At 39.7% G+C, this 24,772-nt stretch overlaps 1 protein-coding gene across 1 annotated transcript in view; it reads left to right on the forward strand.

The window, feature by feature from the left end:
• Positions 1–24,772, forward strand: part of LOC100669970 (ubiquitin-conjugating enzyme E2 E2) — a 351,147-nt gene that overhangs the window by 301,756 nt on the left and 24,619 nt on the right. Inside the window, exon 5 of the mRNA XM_064277357.1 lies at positions 2,350–2,497. Within this exon, the coding sequence (XP_064133427.1) occupies positions 2,350–2,497 (148 nt within the window). The remainder of the gene's footprint in view (positions 1–2,349; positions 2,498–24,772) is intronic.

The following is a 24,772-nucleotide window of genomic DNA, read 5'->3' on the forward strand; positions in this document are numbered from 1 at the left end:
TGTCAGTTACTGACAGATGTGAGTAGAAATCTCCCTAAGAGATTATGGATTTGTCAGTTTTTCCTTATAATTCTGCCAATTTTTCTTTATGTATTTTCACCTATGTTATTGGTTTCAACAGATTCAGGATTTTTATATTTTCCTGATGAATTGTTCATTTTGTCATCATTCAAGGGCCCTCTTTACCCGTTACGATGCTTTCACCTTAGAGATAACATTGCATCTAATAGGAATATAGTCACTGAGCTTCCTGTTAGTTGGTGTTTGCATAGCGTATGAGCCCAGGATTTCACATTCTCCAGGGATCCATTTTTCTGCCCACATCCAGAGCCCAGGCTTCCTCTGACAACTTGCCTTACTCTCTCTCCCATAAGGAATATCTTTTCAAGGCTACCCATTAACTGAAAGTCCTAGCAGTTCAAGTACCCTAACTTATGCAAGGGCTCCCAGTTCCAACCCTTTAGTACCTACAGCCCTAAGGCTTTGTTTTCTTTCTCCCTAAGGGTGTTAAAACGGAAGCCTTCATTTTATTAAGACTGACTGCCATCCTCCGTTCCTTCTTCCCCAGACTTCATCCCGGGCAGCTGTACTGTCAGCTTGTGTGCTTATTGTAATGTTTGGTTTTCAGTTCTGTCCTGTGAGGATTCTCCTTGTAAATTCAGCTATGCATTTTAAAGAATGTTGGTTGTTTTCTTCACCATTGTTAGGTATTCAGGATGTCCGTGTGTAGAGAAGGGGTGTCAGGTCATCTGGTCTGGCATGTTACTAGAAAGGCAGTTCTTATTAGAAGTTCTATTCTAGCCTGTGAATGGTGCCGTATTGCTCAAGAACTGTGGAAGACTATGGATCTGTCTTTTCTGAGACTTGACATCCTATAAATTAAATCTCATGTGGATGCTGGATGCCCTGGTGGGGTGGCAACACCTACAGAGATCTGCCACGTGTGTATTTCTTGGTTCTCAGCCATTTTGAACTTTGGATACCAGAAGACTCGTCTGTAGAACACCAAGAATTTTACATATTTGAACTTAAAATTTGACAAAGTTTATAGAAATGATATTAATAAATAGCATTAAAATCTTATTACTAGACCAGAAGAACTGGATGGTGCCCAGCTGCCATTACTGAACATCTTGACCAAAGATTGCATAGAAGAGTCCTTATCAAAAGGGGGAAAATGCAGAACAGAATTTCAAATTCTCTAGGACGCTAGCCTTTCTGGAGCCATGAAGGGTGGCAGACCCCTGAAACTATTGCCCTGAGATAATCTGTAAACCTTAAACCAAAAACATCTCCTGAAGTCATCTTAAAACTGAGCAGTAGTTTAGCTTAACTAGTAAAAAGGGTCTGCCTTGAGCATTATGCTTTTTTAAGAACTGTCTATATGAAATCAAATTGACAACAGCAACTCGAAAGATTAGATAGGAACCTTAGAGGGCAGTGAGTTTACGTTAATGAGGAAGGAAAAAGTCCAAAAAGGAGGGTGAGAATGTTGCACAACTCGAAAAATGTAATCAGTGTCCCTGAATTGTACATATAGAAACTGTTGAATTGGTGTATGTTTTGCTATGTACATTCTCAGCAAGAACAACAAAGTAAATAAAATTTAGGGGAAAAAATCTTGTTACTTACATAAGAGTCTTATAAAAAGGTTATCAGTGTTATAAAACTGATTGGACTTAAGTTTTCAACTAAAGTTCTTTAAAAATATTACAACCGCTTCAAAATAATATATAAGCAGAGTGATGATCTAGCTATCATAAGAAAAAGGTAGACTGCACTAATATTACATTTAAAATACAGAACTTAAAGAGGAAAAGCTTTGCAAATTATAACTGATATCGTTTTTCTAGGTGTGTTATTTATAGAAAAAAAAATACACATGTCCTATTTCGTGTTTTTAAACCATTATGTAGAATATTTATTGTCTTTTTATTAGCATTCCCATGCTTTTTAGTTTTTGGATTTTAGAAGTATACAAAATCCTTAAAACAACTGGAATCCAACAGACGTTTCCTTTGGGATTTTTATTTTCTTAATTCCAGGTCTTTACTTTGAACTTTTTCCATAGATCAGAGTTAGTTTTTCTCTCAACAAACATTCCTCTTATTCCATCATGAGTGAATTCGGCTTCCCGGAACTCTTCATCAGGAGCGGATTATCATGTTTTTACTGTTGGGGGTTTAGTTCTCTGTGCCCAGAGTAAGTTCTTAATACAATGATTTTTGTGTATTGATTTTTCTCAGGTGCCTAAGGAAGAATTTTTAAGTATGTTTCAATCAGTGACTCTTGGATTATTCATGTGATAATAGGTGTGTTTACTTATAAGACCTTTACATTTTCCTCTAGGTTACCTTCCGAACAAGGATCTATCACTGTAATATTAATAGCCAAGGCGTCATCTGTCTGGACATCCTAAAAGACAACTGGAGTCCGGCCCTAACCATTTCTAAAGTTCTCCTCTCCATCTGCTCACTTCTTACAGATTGCAACCCTGGTAAGAGACTAAATCCAGTATTGAATTGGAGCTTTTCAAGACTTAAATGTCAGACCTTCGTAAATCGTTTACTGCTAAATAAATATCTACTGCAGTTATTACTAATTTTAAATTTCCGTAGTATGTCACCTGCTTGCTTTTAAATTGGCTGTTCTCCTTAGTCTTTTTAAGACCTATTATTTGCCAAGAAGGAAAAAGCATACTATGATATAAGTTAGTGGAAAATCATTTTAGATGAGAAAGTACATTTGAAGAATGCATTAAATTCTGCCAAATAATAATAAAAATTCAAATTGAATAGCTTAATCTTTAATTAGATGCCTACCAGAAGATGTTAATTTGAGAAATGTAAGCTATTAAATTCTGATAGCAGCCAGGCAGCACCACACAGACGTGACCTCTTTGGCATCTTAACAACCTTGTATCCTGACAAGCTGTTAGAACAAAAAAACTGAATTGGTCTTGAACTAGGAAATATCCAAAAGTACACAAGGAAATACTCCTGCTCGGAACAACTAAAGAGCATTGATGCCCAAACCTGTGTGGCTTGCTGGAGCACTTAAAGCTGAACGTTCTCATTTCCTGTGTGTTTCTGATATGTGATTGTGTCAGTGACCAAGTTCTTTTGAATAAAAGACAAACCAATTGCTGATTTTTTACATGTTTGGATTTATTTTAGAAAATACAAAAATCCAAAGGTAGCCATAGGGTTTTCATTGATGTTCTCAATGGAACATTCTTTGAGTGTTTAATCATCTTATTTGTTCATAAGATTCCATCTTCCATGTTTAGGAATAAACTCTATTTACTAGATCAGTGAAATTTTGGAGAAAAGAGAGAAATAACAATGGAACTGAGGTCGTTCTTAGGCTCCCAGTTGGTTTATAAAACAAAGAAATTGTATTTTTTTTCTACTTTTGCAGTTTGGTTATTTTTTCATAATAAAAACTTTAAAATGAAGACAGGTACAGAATTTAACAAAATTGTAATATATTTAAAATACGTGTAACAGATTAATGTTTTGAACGCCAAAAAGGAGATAAGATATAATTGTGCAAAATTTGTTATAAAATGTTTTAAAAATTAATTCATACTTTACCCCAGGTAGTGAGTGAGGTTCAGTAATTCTGTACTAACTTAAAGTTGAATGATAAATACTTTGTTCTCTTGATCTCGTTATTCCTGTTTAAATCCCATTTGTCTCCATGACTGTGTATAACCTCATTTGTAAGTAATGTCACAAAAAAGGCATTTTCCCCCCTTTGGTGCTCCTGGAACTGTTACAAGCGTCTGCCTCACCCCTACACCCAAAAAAGTACTTCTGGGGTTTTGCTGAAATGTGAGGGTGGTGAGGGTGTTTTTTTTTTTTTTTTAAAAAAGAGAAAATTTTATTTTGAGAGATAAGTCCCTTATTCAGGAAACTTTTGAGACCTTAGAATTTTTGAGGCACTTTTGAGCACTAGATGAATAATAAGTCTCCTCTCTTGTGCACAGAATAAGGTGTTACCCCATGGCAGAGAGAAAACTCAGTGCTGGCCTTACTCCAGTGGTACCCAGGCCAGCCTGCTTGGCCCCCATGGACCAGCTCCTATGTGAGAGTCTGCCCTCTGCACAGGTGTCTTGCTTAGAGGAATAGATGCATTCCAGCAGAGCCTTCTCTCAGCCACCAAAAATACCTCTGTACAGTAAATCACAGCTTTCTTTTGCCGTGTTTCAGAAAATTACAGGTGCATTCTGTAAAAGAATTTCACCCCAAGCTAAACCACAATCACCTATAAGAAATAGATTTAATAATGCTGTTCAGTAGTTGCAGGAAGCCTAGAGATGATAATCCCCCTAAGTTTCACCAACTGGAGACAACCTGTTTGACATAAGACTAGAATGTCATGTGTAAAATGCATGCTAACGAACTGTTCATATTTTAATACATGTAAAAAGGCTTCCTAATTGGCACGTCATTTACATGTATGCTGACACTTGTGGAGCCTTAGAAAGAGTTACCTTAAGTCAAAACATTCATTCTTTTGTTTAATAGACTTATTTATTTCATACTGTTACCTAGCAAACTATCAATACCTATGTTCTTTTTTTTTTTGCCCTAGATTTAAGTTAAATTTCTATCTAACCTCTCTTCATATTATCACAAATATAATTTTGATAGGATTTGAATAAGATTTTCCTGTACTGAATCTGTAAAGCTGTTCTAGCGCCAGAACACTTTGTCAGCTCAAAAGTAGGCATTACAAACAGTACCAGCTCTTTCTGTGAAGCCAGCATAACCGTGATACCTAAACCGGGAAGGACATAGCAAAAAATGAAAATTATAGACCAATATCCCTTATGAATATAGATGCAAAACTTTCAACAAAATTCTAGCTAACAGACTTCAGCAACATATCAAAAAAATCATACACCATTATTAAGTGGGATTCATACCGACTTACAAGGGTGGTTCAACATTAGAAAACCAGTCCATGTAATCTACCACGTAACTAAAGGAAAAGAACATATGATCGTATCAGTTGCTGCAGAAAAGACATTCAATAAAATTCAACACCCTTTGCTGATAAAAACACTCAGCAAATAGGGATAGAAGGGACATTTTTCAACATAATTAAGGGCATATATGCAAAACCAACAGCTAGCATTATACTCAACAGAGAAAGGCTGAGAGCCTTCCCTATGAGAATGGGAACAAAAGAAGGATGCCCATTATCACCACTCTTGTTCAGCATTGTACCGGACGTCCTAGCCAGAGCAGTGAGACAAGAAAGAGAAATAAAACATATCCATATTGGAAAGAAAGAAGTAAAACTGTCTCTATTTGGAGATAACATGATCCTATACATAGAAGACCCTAAAGATTCTGTAAGAAAGCTGCTTGAACTAATAGAAGAATTTAGTGACAACGTTGCAGGATACAAGATCAACGCACAAAAATCAGTTAGAGTCCTCTACACTAACAAAGACTACTCCAAAAAAGAAAACAATACCATTTACAGTAGCTCCAAATCAATAAAATACCTAGGAATTAACCTAACCAGGGACATAAAAGACTTAAAAAACCCAAAAGAGACTTATACAATGAAAATTATAAAACACTACAGTAAGAAACTAAAAGGAACCTACAAAAGTGGAAAGAAGTCTCATGATCCTGGATTGGAAGACTTAATATAGTGAAAATAAAGCAGCCTACAGATTCAGGGCAATCCCAATAAATAGCCCAGTAGCATTCTTTACTAAAATGGAAAAACTATTGACCAACTTCCTATGGAAAGGAAGGAAACCGGAATACCCAAAGCAGCATTGAAGAGAAAGAACGAAGCAGGAGGTTTCATATTCTCCAATATCAAAACATACCATACAGCCACTGTAATCAAAACAGCCTGGTATATTGGTTCAATGGAAGATAAGTGGTAGACCAGTGGAATAGAACTGAGAACCCAGAATTAAACCAGCTGCCAATTTTCAACAAGGAGTCAAAGTCCATTCAGTGGGACAGAAACAGTCTCTTTAAAAAATGGTGCTGGCAAAACTGGATGTCCACTTGCAGGAAAATACATCAGGACCCATACCTCACACCATATGCAAAAACTAACTCAAAATGGACGAAAGACCTAAATGTTAGATCTAAAACTACAAAATTCTTGGAAGACATGGGACCTCATAAAAATTAAAAACTTACGCTCATCAAAAGACTTTATTAAAAGAGTAAATAGACAACCTACAGACTGGGAAAAAATCTTCAGAAACGTTTTATCCAATAAGAGTCTAATCTCTCAAGTCTATAGAAAACTGCAACAACTCAACAACAAAAAGACAAACAACCCAGTCACAAAATGGGCAAAGAACATGAACAGAACCTTCACCAAAGAGGACATCCACGCAGCCAAAAATATATGAAAAAATGTTCATGATCAGTAGCCATTAAAAAAAGAGGTGCAAATCAAAACTACCATGAGATACCATCTTACCCTGGCTAAAATAACACTTATTTAAAAAAAATTTTTTAAAAATGTTGGTGAGGTTGTGAGGAGATTGGAACCCTTATCCATTGCTAGTGGGACTGTAAAATGGTATAACCACTATGGAAAACAGTATGACTCTTTCTCAGAAAACTAAAGGTATAGCTAATATATGATCCAGCAGTCCCACTCCTAGGTGTATACTCTAACCAAACCAAACCAGACCCATTGCTGTCAAGCCAATTCTGACTCATAGCAACCCTATAGGACAGAGTAGAATAGCCCCATAGGGTTTCCAAGGAGCGCCTGGTGAATTCAAACTGCCAACCTTTTGTTTAGCAGCCATAGCTCTTAACCACTACACCACCAGGGTTTCTAGGAAATATACTCTAGAAAAAAAATTCTAGAGACCTAGAAATAATGACACAGACAGACATATGCACGCCTGTGTTCATTGCTACTTTATTCACAATAGCAAATAAATGGTAACATCCAAAGTGTCCATCAACGGAAGAATGACTAAGCAAACTTTGGTACATGCATGCAATGGAATACTACACAACCACAAAGAACAATGATGAGCCTGCAAAACATTATAATATGAATGGACCTGGAGGACATAATGCTTAGTGAAATAAGTTAAGCATATAAGGACAAATATTGTACGATCCCTCTTTTATAAGACAATAAGAATAGATGAATATAAACCAGTGTTCACTGGTGTTTACCAGGGGTAGGGAAAGGACGCTTTATACAGTAGAGACTAGTTACATTTGATGATGGGAGAGGTGTCACCAGGTGCGGATATAGTGAGCATAGCACAACCAAAATAATAAGTGTTTGAGCACTTATGGATAGGTATAGGCAAATTGGAATACAGGTAGGTACAGATACACACAAAGGTGAAGACAGATAGAAGTATCTATAGGTACATGGGAAGCCCTGGTGGCATAGTGCTTAAGTGGTACCGCTGCTAACCAAAGGATTGGCAGTTCAGATCCACCAGGCAGTCCTTGGAAACTCTATGGGGCAGTTCTATTCTGTCCTGTAGGGTCACTATGAGTCAGAATCGACTCGATGGCAATGGCAACAGTATAGGTATGTGTAAATACAAATATGTGGGCATGGGTATTCATTGAACACACAAATACAAATAACTCCTCAGACGTAACCAAACACCTTCCAACACTGATTTTCTGGCTTTGAAGGCTTAGAACCATAGTCTCGTGGGGCAGCTCAGTCAGTTGGCATAAAGTAGTTCATAAAATCATGATCTGCATCCTAGTTAAGCGAGTAGCACCTGGAGTCTTAAAAGCTTGCAAGCAGCCGTCTAAGACACAACTATGGGTGTCGACTTACCAGGAACAAAACAGTGAGAAGGTAACCAAAAGCACAGAGAAGAAACAAGCCTACGAGAACTACAAGCTCATAAACCCTGAGACCAGAAAGAACTAGATGATGCCCGGCTACCACCACTGACCGTTCTGACTGGGGCCACATAGCTCGTCGCGGATAGAATGAGAGACAGATATGGAGCAGAACTCAAATTCATGTTAAAAAATAATAATGAAAAGCCAGACAAACTGGAACAGTAGAGAACAGAGGACTCCCTGAGACACTCTTTAAACTAGAACCGACCCTATCCCCAGAGATCACCTTTTAGTGAAATAGCAGAGGGGCACACATAATAAAGGATATTACCTGTAAAATCAGCCCCCTACTTAAAAACTGTCCATATGAGACCAAAAGATCGACAATTTCTCAGAAGAAAAAATGAGAAGATAAGGGGGCGGGGAAACTAGAGTACCGGAAAGGGAACAGCACAAAGAAAATGAACACATAAGTTACTGATGGTAGATTTTGTGTGGAATGGTGGTGGTGCCATGTTGTTTAAGTAGAAGCAAAAGCTGACCCCTACTTCTACATGATGTCCTAAGAGACAGCAGGACTCTGATGGAGGTGGCACATGGATGCCAGGAAACAGGGCATCCCAGCCTTGGGAAACAGTGACACTCCCTTACTGTGGTATAGAGAGACTAAGAAAAGAAGGAGAGTAATGGAACCACTTGCTTTCAAATAGACCACGTTTAAAAAAAAAAGTAAGCCTTGCATAATGATAAAGATTTAACCAACCTAAAAATGCCTTCTCACCATTTTCCCTTTATTCCACCCCTTGCTGTGTTATTTCCTCCCTGTCATCTGCCTTCAGACCATAGCCTGCCTCGTGGCCAGCCTGGACCAGCAGGGGCTGTGTCATGTCCATGAGCAACCATCAGGTCTTTGTCCGCCATTCTCCACACAGACAACCGCGCAGGCCAGGTCAAATGAAAATGCCCTCAGCATACGTACAAACATCAACACTCAGGATGGATGAGCTCCCCCCATCCTCTGACTGATACTTCCAAATAAAAATCAAGTATCGGTGACCCCCAGTCTTAGATGTATGCAGATCTTTATTACAACAACAAACAGAGCTAAGAATGGCAACTAATTAACCCTCAGCCTTACACGGTGATTAAGTTGAGGGTGCGCACAGCTGCAGCCTCACTGGCAAGAGCTTTATTCTTCTCAAATGGACTGAGCAAATGAAAAGAGGAATTTGTTCCCAGTGGCTCCTGTCACTCGCAGGGTAATCTACGGAAGGAAGGCCGGGAGAGGTTCCTTCCTCACTGGCCCATCACAGCCCTTTGTCTCACATCACTTAAAGCCCATTTGCCTTTTGAACAACTAATACAGTCCTTATCCAAAAGCTGTCTCAGATACCTTAGCTTTGAAGCTTTGTTATTAATTGCTTGTCTTTGGCCTGGTTGTGATTAGATAGTAAATTGTGTTAATGGATGTTAGAAGTTTATAATTACCCCGAGACTGTGCCCCCCGGACACTCTTTTAACTCAGAACTGAAGCCACTCCCGAAGTTCACCCTTCAGCCAAAGATTAGACAGGTCTTTATGCAAACAGTAACACACGTGAGGAATGTGCTTCTTAGTTCAGTCATGTATGTGAGACCAAAAGGGCAACACCTGCCCCCAAAAGCAGTGACAAGAAGGCAGGAAGAGACAGGAAAAATGGACAGATGGAAACGGGGAATTGAGGTGTGGCAGGGGAGAGTGCTGACACAACACGGGGATGGCACCCAATGTCACAAAACCATTTCTGTATAAATTGTTGAATGAGAAACTAATGTGCCCTGTAAAGTTTGACCCAAAGCACAATTGAAAAAAAAAAAAGTTTATAATTAATAGTGACTGATAGGGGTGGGGGCCATTACGTAGGATTATTTCAGTGCAGGTATTTTTGTATAGATTATTTATACTAAGTTAGTGAGCTATTAGATTAATGGAAGGTACAATATAGCACTTTAAAACCCTTTTGTGGCTCGTGGTACATACAGCAACCACTTACTTTTTCTGCCTGTGGGTTTCATTGCGAGGTTGTTGTACCATTTGCCAGTACGTGCTGCCCGCAGGCAAGGAAAGCCCTATATAACAGTTTCAAATGAGAAAATGGGCGGGTGCCATGAATTCCTGTTTTTATAGGGTATTGTATGAGGTGGTGCCGAATCATTGAATTTTTGGTAGGAAGCCACGAATTTTGAAAATTTTTATTTGGTACATTTTTATGTACCTCTTGGACCCTGGGGGTAGAATTCGGGGTGTGGAGAGGTATGCATATGCACCTCTGGATTCTGAGGGTACGATTTGTGGGATGAGGCATAAAGCAAAAACTGTGTTACCTACCAAAAATCCAAACACATTCAGTGATTCAGCGTGCCCTCCATTCCTGAAAACACATAGTATCAACAAAAAATTAAAAGGAAAAAAATAATTGGGTCTTGAAAGGATTCCAGTGCTTAAACTACAGCAGTGTGAACCTTAGCCCTATATATCCCGTTCTGCACTAGGTACTTGAGAACCGGTGGAGAACCATTTCTTTTCGTATGATTCAGGTAAAGCCATAAAACTGATAAGCCTACCTGTTGTCAAAGCAAACTATCTTAACAAGAACGCAAAAAAAAAAAAAAATTGTGTTTCTGGAACAGCCAGTGCAGGTGGACTATGTAGACGTTAGGTTTCTACTGAGTCTTACAATTTTTTTTTTTTTTTTTTAAGTGAGACACTTTTAAGGTAGAAATACATGGCACGACATATTGCTAACTTCAGGCTATTTTCTTATTCATGAAGAATTGGCTTCTCTTCTAGACTGTTACATGCTGAATTCTAACAGTCATTCTAATCACTATTTCCAAGTATGGATATAGATAGACTATATTTTACAGCCATTTAATTCTCTGATACCTTATGCACAAAGATACAAAAAGCTCTAGCTGTATGTACTTTATGCCTTGCCCCCTGTTGATAAGTCAACATTAAATAGCTGCTGTTAATCTACCTAGTATTTTTAATACGAGGAGTGTCAGTAAAGACCAAAAAACCATAAAGAGCTTGAGGTTCTAGCTCAGTAGTCTCTGTAGACTCGTAGGACACTACCCGTTCTCACCCTTACGGGCCTCCGTAGGCTTACCCAGATCAATTTGGAAATAGCTGTCCACGCTGTGGAGGTTCTGAAAAAATTGAAGATTCATTGAAAGGGATGAATAAAAGCAGAGAATACACATCATTAAAGAGAGGAGCAGTTTTGTTTTGTAAATTAAAGAAGTTTCACAGGGTGATTCTACCATCATAAATTTGGTTTGAAGACAAAAACAAACAGAAAAGAGCAATTCTGAGATACTCACCTTGACCTATGTGTATATATTTATAAATTTGGGCTATAAGTGCTATTGAAGGGATTAATTCTGTACCAATTCTGTAAAAATAAACTGTTTTCTTATAAGAGATAGTGGTGTATAATAATGCAAACAAAAAGATCCAGTTTTATGTAGCACTTTATTAAATGGCACATCTTTCAAAGAAGGATTTTCTAGGAAACCCAGACTGCTCATAGGTTTAGATCATGGATTGTCATATAGTGAAACAGGGAAAAAGGGTTCCTTTTTGAGCCAGAGTTGCCAGAAAAGGGCTTGTGCCTTCAGTATGTTGGTGAGACATGCATCCATGACAAAGGATTTCTCCAGTTATTTTTGTTAATAGTTCCCGTGTATGGGACAAGTGACTGGAAAATAAATATATAAAAGTCGCAGACACTGCCAGGTGTTTTCCAGGGTTTAGTTATATGACTGTTTCAAATCTGGGAATAGATGTGAAAGGTAACAATTTGAATGAAAGGTGTGGTACCCAGGACAAATGGGTCATGTTGACCACGTGGCTCTAGTTGATCATAAAACTGACCAAAGACACTTGGCAAGAGCTTAATTTACAAAAAAAAAAAAAAAATATCTAGTGCCTAAGAGCTAAGAGCCCCGGAGGTGCAACGTTTAAACACTCAACAGCTAACTTAAAAGTTGGCGATTGAAACCCACCCAGAGGCTCCACGGGAGAAAGACCTAGCAACGACAACAGACCCCCGATAGTTCTGCTTTGTGGGAACAGGTATTTGTTTTTGCTGACCCTCAGTTTTTTATCTTCCCTGAGCATCCAGTTTGCCTATGCAGAAAAGCATTCGATGTTTATTATCTTGACCTGCAAAATCTTTGTTACTTCCACAGTTTAAAGATACCTCCTTGGTAGGTTCGATTCTTTTAAGATGGTAAAAACTAAACTTACCGTATTTGTTGACATACGGGCTACAGTAGAAACATGCCTTTACAGTTTTACCTTTGTGTCTTATCTAAAGAAGATAAGGGCTTTGGGAGAAATTGCTCCCATTTGGTAAAAAAGAAAATTCAATGTTGTGTTTATCATCTTGATATTTCTTTTTCCCGTTTCTGTTTTCCTTACCACTGACCCAGGGAGTAGCCATGAACTTTGTTCGGCCTGTATAGGGCTATCAGCATCCATGAAGGAGGAAGATGAATTGGTGGTGATCTGTAATTTCTTTCTGTTTCTTTTTGACTGTTACAGAGTTATCCACTTGTTCTTTTTGGGATTCTGATTGGCGTATCTTACAACAGCATGTACAGTAAAATCTCACCAGTTCGGTATAATTGAGAGAAGATCAGCCTGACTGGTTATTTTTAAATGAATAGGAAGTTTTAAATGAGTGAAGACTTAATAGTTTTAGGCACATATATGAAATATTAGTAAAATGCTTGAACGTTCGATAGTCTCTAGACTCTGCTTTACCAAGGAAGGGGCATAAGTGGGTTTTCACACATAGACAAAAATAGAGTGATTTTAAGGAACCCTAATACATACCTTGGCTTTTTTTTTTTAATACATACCTCGGCTTTTTTTTTTTTTAATACATACCTCACCCAGCTTGAAAATTCAACCTATATTTAAAAAAATAAAAAAGTTGCTGTCGAGTCAGTTCCAGCTCACGGCAACCCTGCGTGTGTCAGGGTGGGACCTCACTACACAGGGTTTTCACTGGTTACGATCTTCCAGACGTAGGCCACCAGGCCTTTGTTCTGAGGCACCTCTGGGCATATTTTTACAGGTTGTCAAAGATTATTTTTAGGCAGGTCAAATATTCCTAGTTAATATTGCTGAACACCATTAATTTTCACAGCAGCCCTTTTTCTTAAAAAAAAAAAAAAAAAGGGAGATTATAGTAAACTTCAGGACCGGTTGCAGCATCACAATTGCTATTAGTAGTAGATGGGCAAGGCCAAGTTAATGATTTGTTACTGAGAGGTGTGTGTTGATGCTGGAGAAAGGCTACTGGGCAAAATCTTGGTTTTTCTAAGGAGGAGTGAAGATAAATTATTTAAGCAGCATTTACATAATGAATATTTAAAATCATAATAACGCAATGTAGTGTTTTAACGTGGAAATTTGAGAGTTCTGAAACAACATAATAAAACACCTCTAATCGTCCAGAAGTTGACATTGTGTGGGCAAAACATCCAGATGATTGAATACCATTTTCCCTCTTTAATTTGCATATTTGGGATTGCATGATGTCTTGGGGAAAATACCATCGTTATGCAAATGTGAGAAATGAACGTAACCCTACCAGTGTCTCACCCTGGAGACCTTAATAACAGAGCAGTTGTCTTTATTTTTCCTTCCTTTCCAACTCAGCCTTCCCGGCAGTATCTGGCCTGGGCAAGGTGCTGTTAATATCAGTACACACAGTATTTCTTACTCTAAAAAAGAAGACAGCTCTAAAATACCAGACTAATTATTCTTACACAGTGGTTATAACTTTTTTCTCTTTTTCTTCATATTTAGCCTTACTCTAGGAGGACCTGGGGCTCAGCACTTATTATGGGTGTTGATCTCTTGGTTATGTCATTTTTTTTTTTTTTTGAATTCACATAATAAGTGTTACGGGACTTCCTTTAAACTACAGGCAGATTCCTTTCCACAAAAGATGTTGTTCCTGGGAAAAAAATATAAATCAAAATATTTTAAATGTATTTAAAGAACCGTTTTCTTCAGAGTATCCTATGAAGAAATGTACTGCCAAATGAAGCATGTATAAAATTAGATAATGAATACCTCCAGTTGTCTCTTCTTGAAAATACAAGGGTTCCCCCCGCCCCCGCCCCAATTCAGCACTGCCTTCCCTCTGAAGGCATGTTTCCAAATAAATCCTATTGTTTGTGATACCCAAGTGCCCAAGTCAGCCAATTAAAGCCTGTCTAGCTCTGTGTCCACAGGCAGGTGTGAGTAGTATCCTTTTTGGCAACTGCCCACACCAGTGAGGTACGCCACTTTCCTGTTATTCGGAGCATAGCTCCCTAACCCCAGTTACAAAGATGCGCACTTTTAGAACAGCCCGTTTGTTTTTGTTTTTTTGTACATCCTATCATTATTAATCAAAGCGACCCTATAGGACAGAGTAGAACTGCCCGGTAGTTTCCAAGGAGCACCTGGTGTATTCGAACTGCCGACCCTTCGGTTAGCAGCGGTAGCACTTAACCACTACACCACCAGGGTTTCCTATGAGTCTGAATTGACTCGACGGCACTGGGTTTGGTTTGGTTTTTGGTTATCATTATTAATATGGACCACATACAGTGTTGCAGTGTGTCATTTGCTGATGTTATCATTCTCACGCCAACCCCCAAAGACAAATAAAGATCAGATTTATAAAAATATTGATACCAAAAAAAAATAATGAAAACTTTTTTAAAAATGAGATATTTGACTTACGTCAGAATCGATTTACGACGGAGTTGTCGGAACGTAAGTCGGGGGACTGCCTGTACTTCAGTGATTGACTTTCTTGTCCACACTGGTTCCCATGATGGAAGCAAATTCACATACAGTCTAATTCAAAAACAGAAGAGAAGCTAGGAAGAGTGAGGCCTCGGGGAGATGTTTTACAGTTTACCAAGTTTGGAAGGCCGGCATTATTTTTATAAGAAAAACTCAGAAAACAGCACTCAGCACCTGCCGAACCTGCTTCACTGGGGCACATAGAGGGCCAGCCACACCTGGTCCTCTGTAGGAGGGCGCAGTTACCTGAGGCACATGTATTTTTTATCTGGTTAAGGGTCACCTAGGGCTGGTGTATTTCAACTTCAGCCTTTTCTACATGGCATCCGAGCCTCAAGGAATACATCTTTTCGGTGGATACGATTTAAAATACTGTCAGTAATTTAGGGTTGGGATTAATAGTATATGGCTTTGAAACGTTAATAGTCCAATTTGGTAAAAGTTTTTAAGTGAAAGATGGTTGTTTGGAGGACGTCGTTTGCTTGTTAAGGAGCACTGGTGGCACAGTGGTTAAGCACTTGGCTGCTAACCAAAAGGCCTGGCTGTTGGAACCCACCAGCTGCTCCATGGGAGAAAGATGTGGCAGTCTGCCTCTGCTCAGATGACAGCCTTGGAAACCCCTATGGGGCAGTTCTCCTCTGTCCTGTAGGGTCTCTGTAAGTTGCAATCAGTTTGAGGGCAGTGAGTTTTATAGGCTTGCTTGTTTAATTCTCTGGAAAAGTAAAATTTACAGTTGCAGCTATTTTAACTGGGCAGAGAAGCCTTTGAGACACATATGTGGGAGTTCCATCTGGGGAACTCAGGCTGTGTGTGCCTTGAGTAGTGTGTGGGGTGGGGTGGGTGGGTGTCTTCAGGGGACAAAAAGACCTCTAGGTGTGCTCCTGGGTGGTGTGTTTGTATTGGTCTTTTCTTTTTTTCAAAATGAAAGTATCTGTATTGTTTTTTCCCATAAAAACAATACATGTTTGTTTAACTTTAAGTCAACTGTCTTTTAAAGGTAAGTATTTAATTTTCATTTGAGGCTCTTTGCAAACTCAAATTTGATGAGACTCAGCAAAGTGTATCTGACAGTTGTTTGTCTCATTATAATCTTGGTGTAAATTTAGACGCAGTGACCTCAGCTTTCAGCCCTGGCTTTGACCTACTTCTACTTAGCATTTCCATGCATGTTTTATTGCCCCATAATTAATATAAATCTAAACATGGATTAGCCGTTGCTATAAATTTTCTGTTAGAAAGTCTGTTGCATTCCCTACAGTGAAAAGCTCTAATTTATTGGTTTAGAAGTCGGTCTCATTAAAGAGCTGCTGTATCTTAACTTGTGATGAAAATTCTCTTCAGCTTACTTTTTAGAAAATATTGTTTTAAAGTCATTACAAGGGATCGCTTGTTCTTCTAGAGAAACATTAAGAAGTAAATGATTAGGGTGTTCTAGATCACTACTTATCCATTTCTGTACTTGCCCAAAACTGATGTCTTCTTCCACCATAATCAGTTAATGAATGTCTTTCTCAGTGTTAAACTTTAGTAAACTTTTCTGTATGTTAGCTGTTTTTCTCCCCCTAAATAATCCTCCCACCTTTGGCATCTGATGTTCTTTAGGGTTGTCTCTGGGAATTGGGTAAGGCTTTTGAAGCTACCTATTTGGTCCTTGTCAATGGAAAGCTTTGAAAACACAAATGAGAAATTGGAACGTGAAGCCCATACTCAATATAAACAAACACCGTTCTTTAATTCCGTGTGAATGTGTCTTTTATTCAGAACTAATTGCCCAAAGAATCACTCAAAGACTGTCTTTTCCTTACTTGAGGAATTTCTGAAGAGTCAAGAAGATTCAGTCTAGATTTTAATGAACTTTTTTTTTTTATTAGTTTTTAAATGAAGATAATTAAAAGATTCCAGTGGTGAAAGCTACTCAGGTGATCGTTTAGTCTTCCTCACCCTAAAGAGAAATTTTTTTAATAACAGGGAAAGAATTAAATCTGTGAGGTCAGTCAAAGGTCTTTTCTATTCCCCTGGATAACATCTCACGGAGTTTTGGTTTTTGTTACTGAGTTTAGGACCAGCAAACCTGTCACTCTAAAACTTGCCCTCTTTCAATCTGGAGTCGCATTTTCTTTTTTTGCCTTGGCCATCAGGTGGCACAGCACTAACTTAATGTTTAGTCACGATAACTACATTAACCCTTGTAATTCATGCGTATGCTAGTTGTACATGCTTCTTTCCTATGCTGCTTTCATGCTTTCTTCTGACTTGAATTGTTTCTTTTATAATTAATTCATAGAATATGTGTATTCTATTGCAAATTGTTTTGACTCCTGTGTGGCAGAGTGAGGTGTATAAATGTTGTGTTGTTAGGTGCCGTCAGGTTGGTTCCGACTCATAGCGACGCTGTGCACAACAGAATGAAACGCTGCCCAGTCCTGAGCCATCCTCACAATTGTGGCTATGCTTGAGCTGATCATTGCAGCCCCTGTGTCAACCCATCTCGTTGAAGGTCTTCCTGTTTTTCGCTGACTCTCTATTTTACCAAGCATGTTGTCCTTCTCCAGGGACTGATCCCTCCTGATAATGTGTCCAAAGTATGAGAGACATAGTCTCGTCATCCTTGCTTCTAAAGAGCATTCTGGCTGCACTTCCTCCAAGACAGATTTGTTTGTTCTTTGGCAGTCCATGGTATGTTCAGTATTCTTCGCCAACACCACAATTCAAAGGTGTCAATTCTTCTTTGGTCTTCTTTATTCCTTGGCCAACTTCTGCATACATATGAGGTGATTGAAAACACCTTAGTCTTTAAAGTGGTATCTTTGCTTTTCAGCACTTTGAAGAAGTCCTTTGCAGCAGATTTGCCCAATGTAATGCGTCTTTTGATTCCTTGACTGCTGCTTCCATGGGTGTTGATTTTGGATCCAAGTAAAATGAAATACTTGACAACCTCAGTTCTTTCTCCATTTATTATAATGTTGCTCATTGGTCCAGCTGTGAGGATTTTTATTTTCTTTATGTTGAGGTGCAATCCATACTGAAGGCTGTAGTCTCTGATCTTCATCAGTAAGTGCTTCAAGTCCTCTTCACTTTCAGCAGGCAAGGTTGTATCATCTGCATAACGCAGGTTGTTAATGAGTCTTCCTCCAGTCCTGATGCCCCGTTCTTCTTTATGTAGTCCAGCTTCTCAGGTTATTTGTGCAGCATACTGATTGAATTAAAAAAAAAAAAAAAAAAAACCATTGCCATCGAGTCGATTGCGACTCATACCAACCCTATAGGACAGAGTAGAACTGCTCCCCTAGAGTTTCCAAGGAGTGCTTGGTAGATTCAAACTGCCGACCTTTTGGTTAGCAGCTGTAGCACTTAACCACTATGCCACCAGTGTTCCAATATTGAATAGGTATGGTGAAAGGATATAACCCTGACACACACCTTTCCTGACTTTAAATGATGCGATATCCCCTTGTTCAGTTGACTGCCCCTTGATCCATGAACAGATTCCTCCTGAGCAAATTAAGTGTTCTGAAATTCCCGTTCTCTGCAATGTTATCCAAAATTTGTTATGATTCACACAGTCAAACGCCTTTACATAGTCAGTAAAACACAGGTAAACATCTTTCAGGTATTCTCTGCATCAGCCAGGATCCATCTGACATCAGCAATGATATCCCTAGTTCCACATCCTCTTCTAAATCTGGCTTGAATTTCTGACGGTTCCTTGTCGATACACTGCTGCAGCCGCTTTTGAATGACCTTCAGCAAAATTTTGCTTGCATGTGATGTTTGACAAGTTCCGCATTTGGTTGGATTACTTTTCTTGGGAATAGGCACAAATATGGATCTCTTCCAGTCGGTAGCTGTCTTCCAAATTTCTTGGCGTAGACGAGTGAGCACTTCCAGCACTGCATCCTTTTGTTGAAACATCTCAGCTGGTGTTCTCTCAGTTCCCAGAGCCTTGTGTTTCTCCAATGTCTTCGCTGCCGCCTGGACTTCTTCCTTCAGTATCATCGGTTCCTGATCATATGTTACTTCTTGAAATGGTTGAATGTCGACCAGTTCTTTTTGGTCTAGTGATTCCGTGTATTTCTGCCATCTTCTTTTGATGCTTCCTGCGTCATTTAATATTGTCCCTGTAAAATCCGTCAGTGTTGGAACTCCAGGCTTGAATTTTTTCTTCATTTCTTTCAGCTTGAGAAATGCTGACTGCATTCTTCCCTTTTGGTTTTCTATCTCCAGCTCTTTACACGTGTCAAATAAATAAGAGATTAAAATTTTTGCTTGTGGGAGGTTTCAAGGAGCACATTTCCGAACTACCCAGCACTCACTATTTGTGTTCATCTGAAACTTCTCTCAGGGCAGACATAACGTTGTCAAGCTTTGCTAGGCATTTTCGTTCCAACAAGACCGTTTTCCTGCGTCTGTCGTCTCCTGTTTGGTAGGCTCTCAATCTCCACACCAATGGAAAGATTACAGGTGTTACTCTGAGTCAAGGGTGTGCCACAGGAGTGTCTTTTCCACCATTGAAAATAACTGGAAATAATGAGAATATTAAGTAGCTATGTAATTTTAGTTCTTCACCGCTTGCCAGTTTTGAAACTCTGAGTGCCATTTCTTTGTCGATTAATTGCCAGCTTGAGACTTTGGTCTCCATTCCATCCATGTGCGGTGATTTGTAAATATAATAACGTTCGTTATCAGTGAAATGGAATCATTCTAATGATGGCATTTGTCAGAAACACCTGTACCTGGTTTATAAATAACATAGCATGGCTTTTCCTTTATGTAAATTTAGAAAGTGAAGACATTTAAAAAATTTTACAACAGTATCACAAATCTTCCAGGATGTGGGGTACCCCCCTGCACTGAGAAGGATCCTGCGGCCTAGAGGCCTTGGTGCCTGGTCTTCTTTTCCTGAACAGGAGGCGTTCTTCTCTGTGTCAGAGAAGTTCTACCATGTGGCTACCACATACCCCTGGTCACGGGACCTTTCAAGATGTACCAGCCTCTGGGATCACTAACACTACTTGCCCAGCCCTGGGGAGGCCCCAGTGTGACCTCACTGACTTTTGAAGAATTCTTTTAGCCTTTCTTAGGCCCTGAAGATTCATTAATGAAGCTGTTTTCATACTGTGTTCTTGGTTGTCTAATATCCTTAGGGACCAGTGTGAATACTAGAGGGAAGAGAAATACTCTTCTTAAGGTGAAGCGTTAGCCTCCCTCCTGCCTTCAAACAGAAATAGCAGAAGCAGTGTGAACCTTTTTTTTTTTTTTTTTTAAACTGGGTTTTTACTTAATTTCTCATACGAGCTCGTTCACTACTGCCTTCTGAAGACTCCCTCATTCAGGAATCCTAATTGAAAAAGTGATTAAGAGAAAGAGGGTGGACCACAGCAAAGGTTAGACCAAAAGTCGTATAACCCACTCATCTTTCACAGCAGATAGGAGAACATCACGTACGCTGCGTTTCTCAGCCTTCCATGACCCACAGGGGCCACAGTGCTTTTCACTTCTCTCGGACCTGTCCCCATCAGCCCAGGGGCTCTGTTGCACTCCCTGTATGTAGTCTGTATATAAAAACAGTTCATCTGTGGCAAGTGTTTTTGGAGTACAGAGGCACCATACTCCACCTTCACCCCAGGCTCTGATTTGACTCCACCCCCAAGCAGGGAGTGAACCTTCATCTCCATACGAGTCACTGAGCTGGAGCCCGTGGCAAAGTGAGGTGGACCAGCAGACCTGGTATTTATTTCTGTAGGGCAGAGCTTTGTGCTTTATCCTTGGTGATTGCTCCTCCCTTCTCCTTTTTCCCATTGGCCGATGTCTTCCTTCTGTCCACATTTCCAGGCTCCTGATTTTTCTGCAGCCGCTGCTTCTCTTATCCTTATTGGCCACCTGCTGCTCCTCCTTGTAACTCTTAACCATTCTTTTGCCCAGTAAAATATTAAAAAATAAACACAAGGAAGTCCAAACTATCTTTTTTTTTTTTTTACTTTTATCTTAAAAGAGCTTTACTTACTGACTTAGCTTGGAGTGTCCTTTGGCCTAGTATAAGCTTGGGATATTCCATTTCACCTCATGTGGCAAGTTGGCGACCCCTGTTCTTCTGGTGTGCCAGGACAGGAAGGGCCCCATCGACTCCCCAAAGGGATATGGTGTCAGCACTGAAACGGGACCGACCTCCATGAGTAACGTTGGGGTTGTTGCCGTGCTCAGCCAGTGCGTACCTTTAATGCCAGGAGCGCTTTCCCCAGTTAAACCCTTTCTTTTCGTAACCTACTTTGGAAAATATCTTAAACATAAAGATAGCCCAGTAATCCCATTCTGCTGTTCTGAACGTCCTCGTCCCGTATATAGGTGGCAGAGTCTTAAAATGAAAACCCTGGAAGTGAGATATAGGGTGTGATAGTTTTCCATCGTTTCACTCTGAGCTGTTTCCCTGATCTCCACTGTGCTTACGCCAGTCTCCTCTAAGTCAGAGTCACATGCCGGCGCATGCACCTTCTTAGCAAGCTTTATGATGCCCCTTGTTAGACTAACCAGCGTCACACAGATCATGAGCACAATGAAAGGTTATACCTTTCCATATTAAAAAAGATTAAGTCAAAGGAGCAAATTATACTAAATTTTAAAGTTGCCAGGAAAACTGGATTCCAGACTCAGTTCTCTCTCTAACCAGCTAATGACCTTGGATAAATCATTGCCCTCATTTTTGAATTGAAGTCATGCTCTGACCCTGTCTATCTTGCAGTGTTATTGTAAAGATGAAACTGTGTGTATAAGCCTCTGCAAACACTTTGGAGGCTATAAGCATTAATATCTGGGATGTATTGGACAGAAGGCTCATATTAGCTCTGCAGAGTGTGAGGACCTGGCCTTAGAGATTCCTAAAACGGTAATTTCATTCCCTGCAGAAAATCTTTAAATGGCTTCTTCATAGTTTTGTGAATTTGGAGTCTTGTATGTGATGGGATTTACTTTCTGAAATAAAAAAAAAAAAAAAGAAGGATGAATTAGAAGTTGAAGTTGACTTAATTATTTCAGTTTGCTTTAGGCTCCCACCTTTACATCTAGATCATCTAAACATTTAGGGTTATTCTCTCATCTGTAAAATGATACATCTGACTCATTATTCCCAGCACCTGTAATGCACAAACGGTATCCCCTCAGTCAACCCCATCTGGCCAAAGAACTCCCAGGGCGGCCACGTGTTACCCACCCTAGAGTTCCTTTGCTCTTACCTTATACAAGATGTAATTCTCAGGCAGAAGTGATAACTTAAGATACGTCAGGAACAAACACCTGGAAGTCAGGGACTGTTTCTAGCTTAGGTGGGAAAATGAATGGTATTTGTATCTAGTTTTAAGTAAGTTTAATTCCTGGACTAGATATACTTTGTTATCTCAATTGTTTGTAACATTTTTAAAGTACATCAAAATGGACTTCTGCTTCTGGCCGTGAAGAAATAGAAACCGGATTTACACTCCTACCTTAAATAAGTAGAAAACTAGACATTGGACGACAGGCAGCCCAGAACTGTAATCCCTGAGAGAACAGAAACAAATGAAGCAAACCCTATGATCACCCTTCCTTGCTGCCTAGCAGCAGTTTCCAGGCTGTAGTACGGGGGCAGGGGGGTGGTACAAAGAGAGCCCGGCAGCCTCACTGAGTTGAGCAGACAGAGGTAGACATTCAGGAAGACCAAGGTGGTTAGAATTTGTGGGGTAGAGGCCCAGAGAGGTGGAAACTGTACAGAGAAAAAACTGCAGAGAACTGCAAAAGGGTCCCCTCAAGTCTTTGGCTAAGTTTGGATGTGGGAAAGGATCAGGGAAAGAACCACTATAAAGCAATAGGCTGAACAATTCCTAGAGCTCACACAAGACCATGTGAGTGGAAAGACCTCATAATACCCAGGAAATCGTGTAGACCTCAGAACACATTGCCTTAATAAAAAAATTGACTGCCATCAAGTCGATTCTGACTCACTCATAGCAACCCTATAGGACAGAGTAGAAGTTTTCCGAAGTGCAGCTGGTGGATTCAAACTGCCAACATTTTGGTTAGCTGCCGAACACTTAACCACGGAGCCACCAGGGCCCTGGGATTGCCTTATGAACCCAAAACCAAAACTCATTGCTGTCGAGTCGATTCCAACTCATAGTGACCCTAAAAGACAGTGTTGAACTGCCCCATAGGGCTTCCAAGGAGTGCGTTAGCTCTAGACTAAAGACTACACTGAACCCATCCTTGATAAAGCTTAAAAGGATCAAACTGTAAGTAACTTACCTGCAAGCAATAACAAAGTCCAGCATTCTTTAAGGGATATGGCAGATTACGCTCTCCGACAAGGTAAAATTCACAATGTTCAACATCCAGTTAAAAAGTACCAGACTTTTATAAAGCAGGAAAATAGAACCTATAACAAGAGAAAACCCCAGAGATCTTCAGAACATCCCTGTCATGGTTAATGGGATTCACCAGCCCCTGCAACCCCATGAGCCAGCAAGAGTCCCCAGCCTGCCACTGGGCCCACAGATATGGGGCTTGCCACCCCCCACAGTTGTGTGAGCCATTTCCTTGAAGTAAATCTCTCTGTGTATATATTTATATGCTCCTCTAGAGAACCCAGACTAAAACAGTCCATCTCAAGCACTCAGCAGAGTACGGATCAGCAGAAGCATGTAAGGAAACTACCTGAGCCTGAGCAAGGAACCGTCCAAAAGAATTAAAAGGAACAGCCCAGTACTCACACAGCCGGAAGCAATGTCTTTTCCCACCAGCCAGACTGTAAAAACTCGTAATTCATGGGGCATTGGTTGCTCAGGAAGGTCGTGCCACCATTGTGGGAAAAAAAAAAATTGGCTCTAGACTAAGCAGTGCTCTAGACTGAGGTAACAAATCATAAAAGCAAGATGTAAAAGGATACAACTGTCCCCCAAAACAAAAGAATGTTTATAAGAATACAAAAATATCTAGCACCTGGCAAGGTAAAATCCACAATGTCTGGCAGCCAGTCAAGTATTAACAGAATTGTGACACAGATGGAATTAGAAGAAATAATGGCTGTAATTTTTAAAAATTGATGAGAACTTTAAACACACGTATCCAAGAAGCTGATGACCCCTAAGTTGAAGAAAACCACACCCAGGCACATGTAATCAAATTGCTAAAGGGTGGTAAAAAGAAATTCTTAAAAACAGGAAATCATCCTGAGACCAGAAGAACTAGTTGGTGCCCGGCCACAACCGCTGACTGCCCTGACAGGGAGCATAATAGAGAACCCCTGAGGGAGCAGGAGATCAGTGGGATGCAGACCCCAAATTCTCATAAAAAGACCATACTTAATGGTCTGACTGTGACTTAGAGGAATCCCGGCGGTCATGGTCCCCAAACCTTCTGTTGGCACAGGACAGGAACCATCCCCGAAGACAACTCATCAGACATGAAAGGGACTGGACAGTGGGTAGGAGAGAGATGCTGATGAAGAGTGAGCTAATTATATCAGGTGGACACTTGAGACTGTGTTGGCATCTCCTGTCTGGAAGGGGGATGGGAGGATAGAGAGAGTTGGAAGCTGGCAAAATTGTCACGAAAGGAGAGACTGGAAGGGCTGACTCATTACAGGGGGAGCAAGTGGGAGTAAGGAGTAAGATGTATATAAACTTATATGTGACAGACTGACTTGATTTGTAAATGTTCACATGAAGCTCAATAAAAGTTAATAAAAATGTATATATATATAATACAAAACAAATTAAAAAAAAACAGGAAAAAAAGGATCGCATTATTACAAAGGAGCAAAAATAAGAATTAAAGGAAACTTCTTGTCAGAAACTATGCAAACCAGGAAACAGTTGAAAAACATCTTCACGGTACTACAGGAGAAAAACTCAACCTAGAATTCTAGAAAAAGATTTGCAGTAAAACATATCAAATCTTATGAGTGTTCTTAAAGTAAAATTTGAGATTAAGGAAAGACCTTTATAAGCAAGATACAAAACCCAAAAGGCATAAAGAATGAAATATTAACAGATTTGACCACGTAAAATTTTTTAACTTCTGTATGGCAAAAAAACACCAGGAATAGTTAAAAAATA

This window comes from Loxodonta africana, chromosome 27 (assembly GCF_030014295.1).
Source record: "Loxodonta africana isolate mLoxAfr1 chromosome 27, mLoxAfr1.hap2, whole genome shotgun sequence".
Taxonomy (NCBI): domain Eukaryota; kingdom Metazoa; phylum Chordata; class Mammalia; order Proboscidea; family Elephantidae; genus Loxodonta; species Loxodonta africana.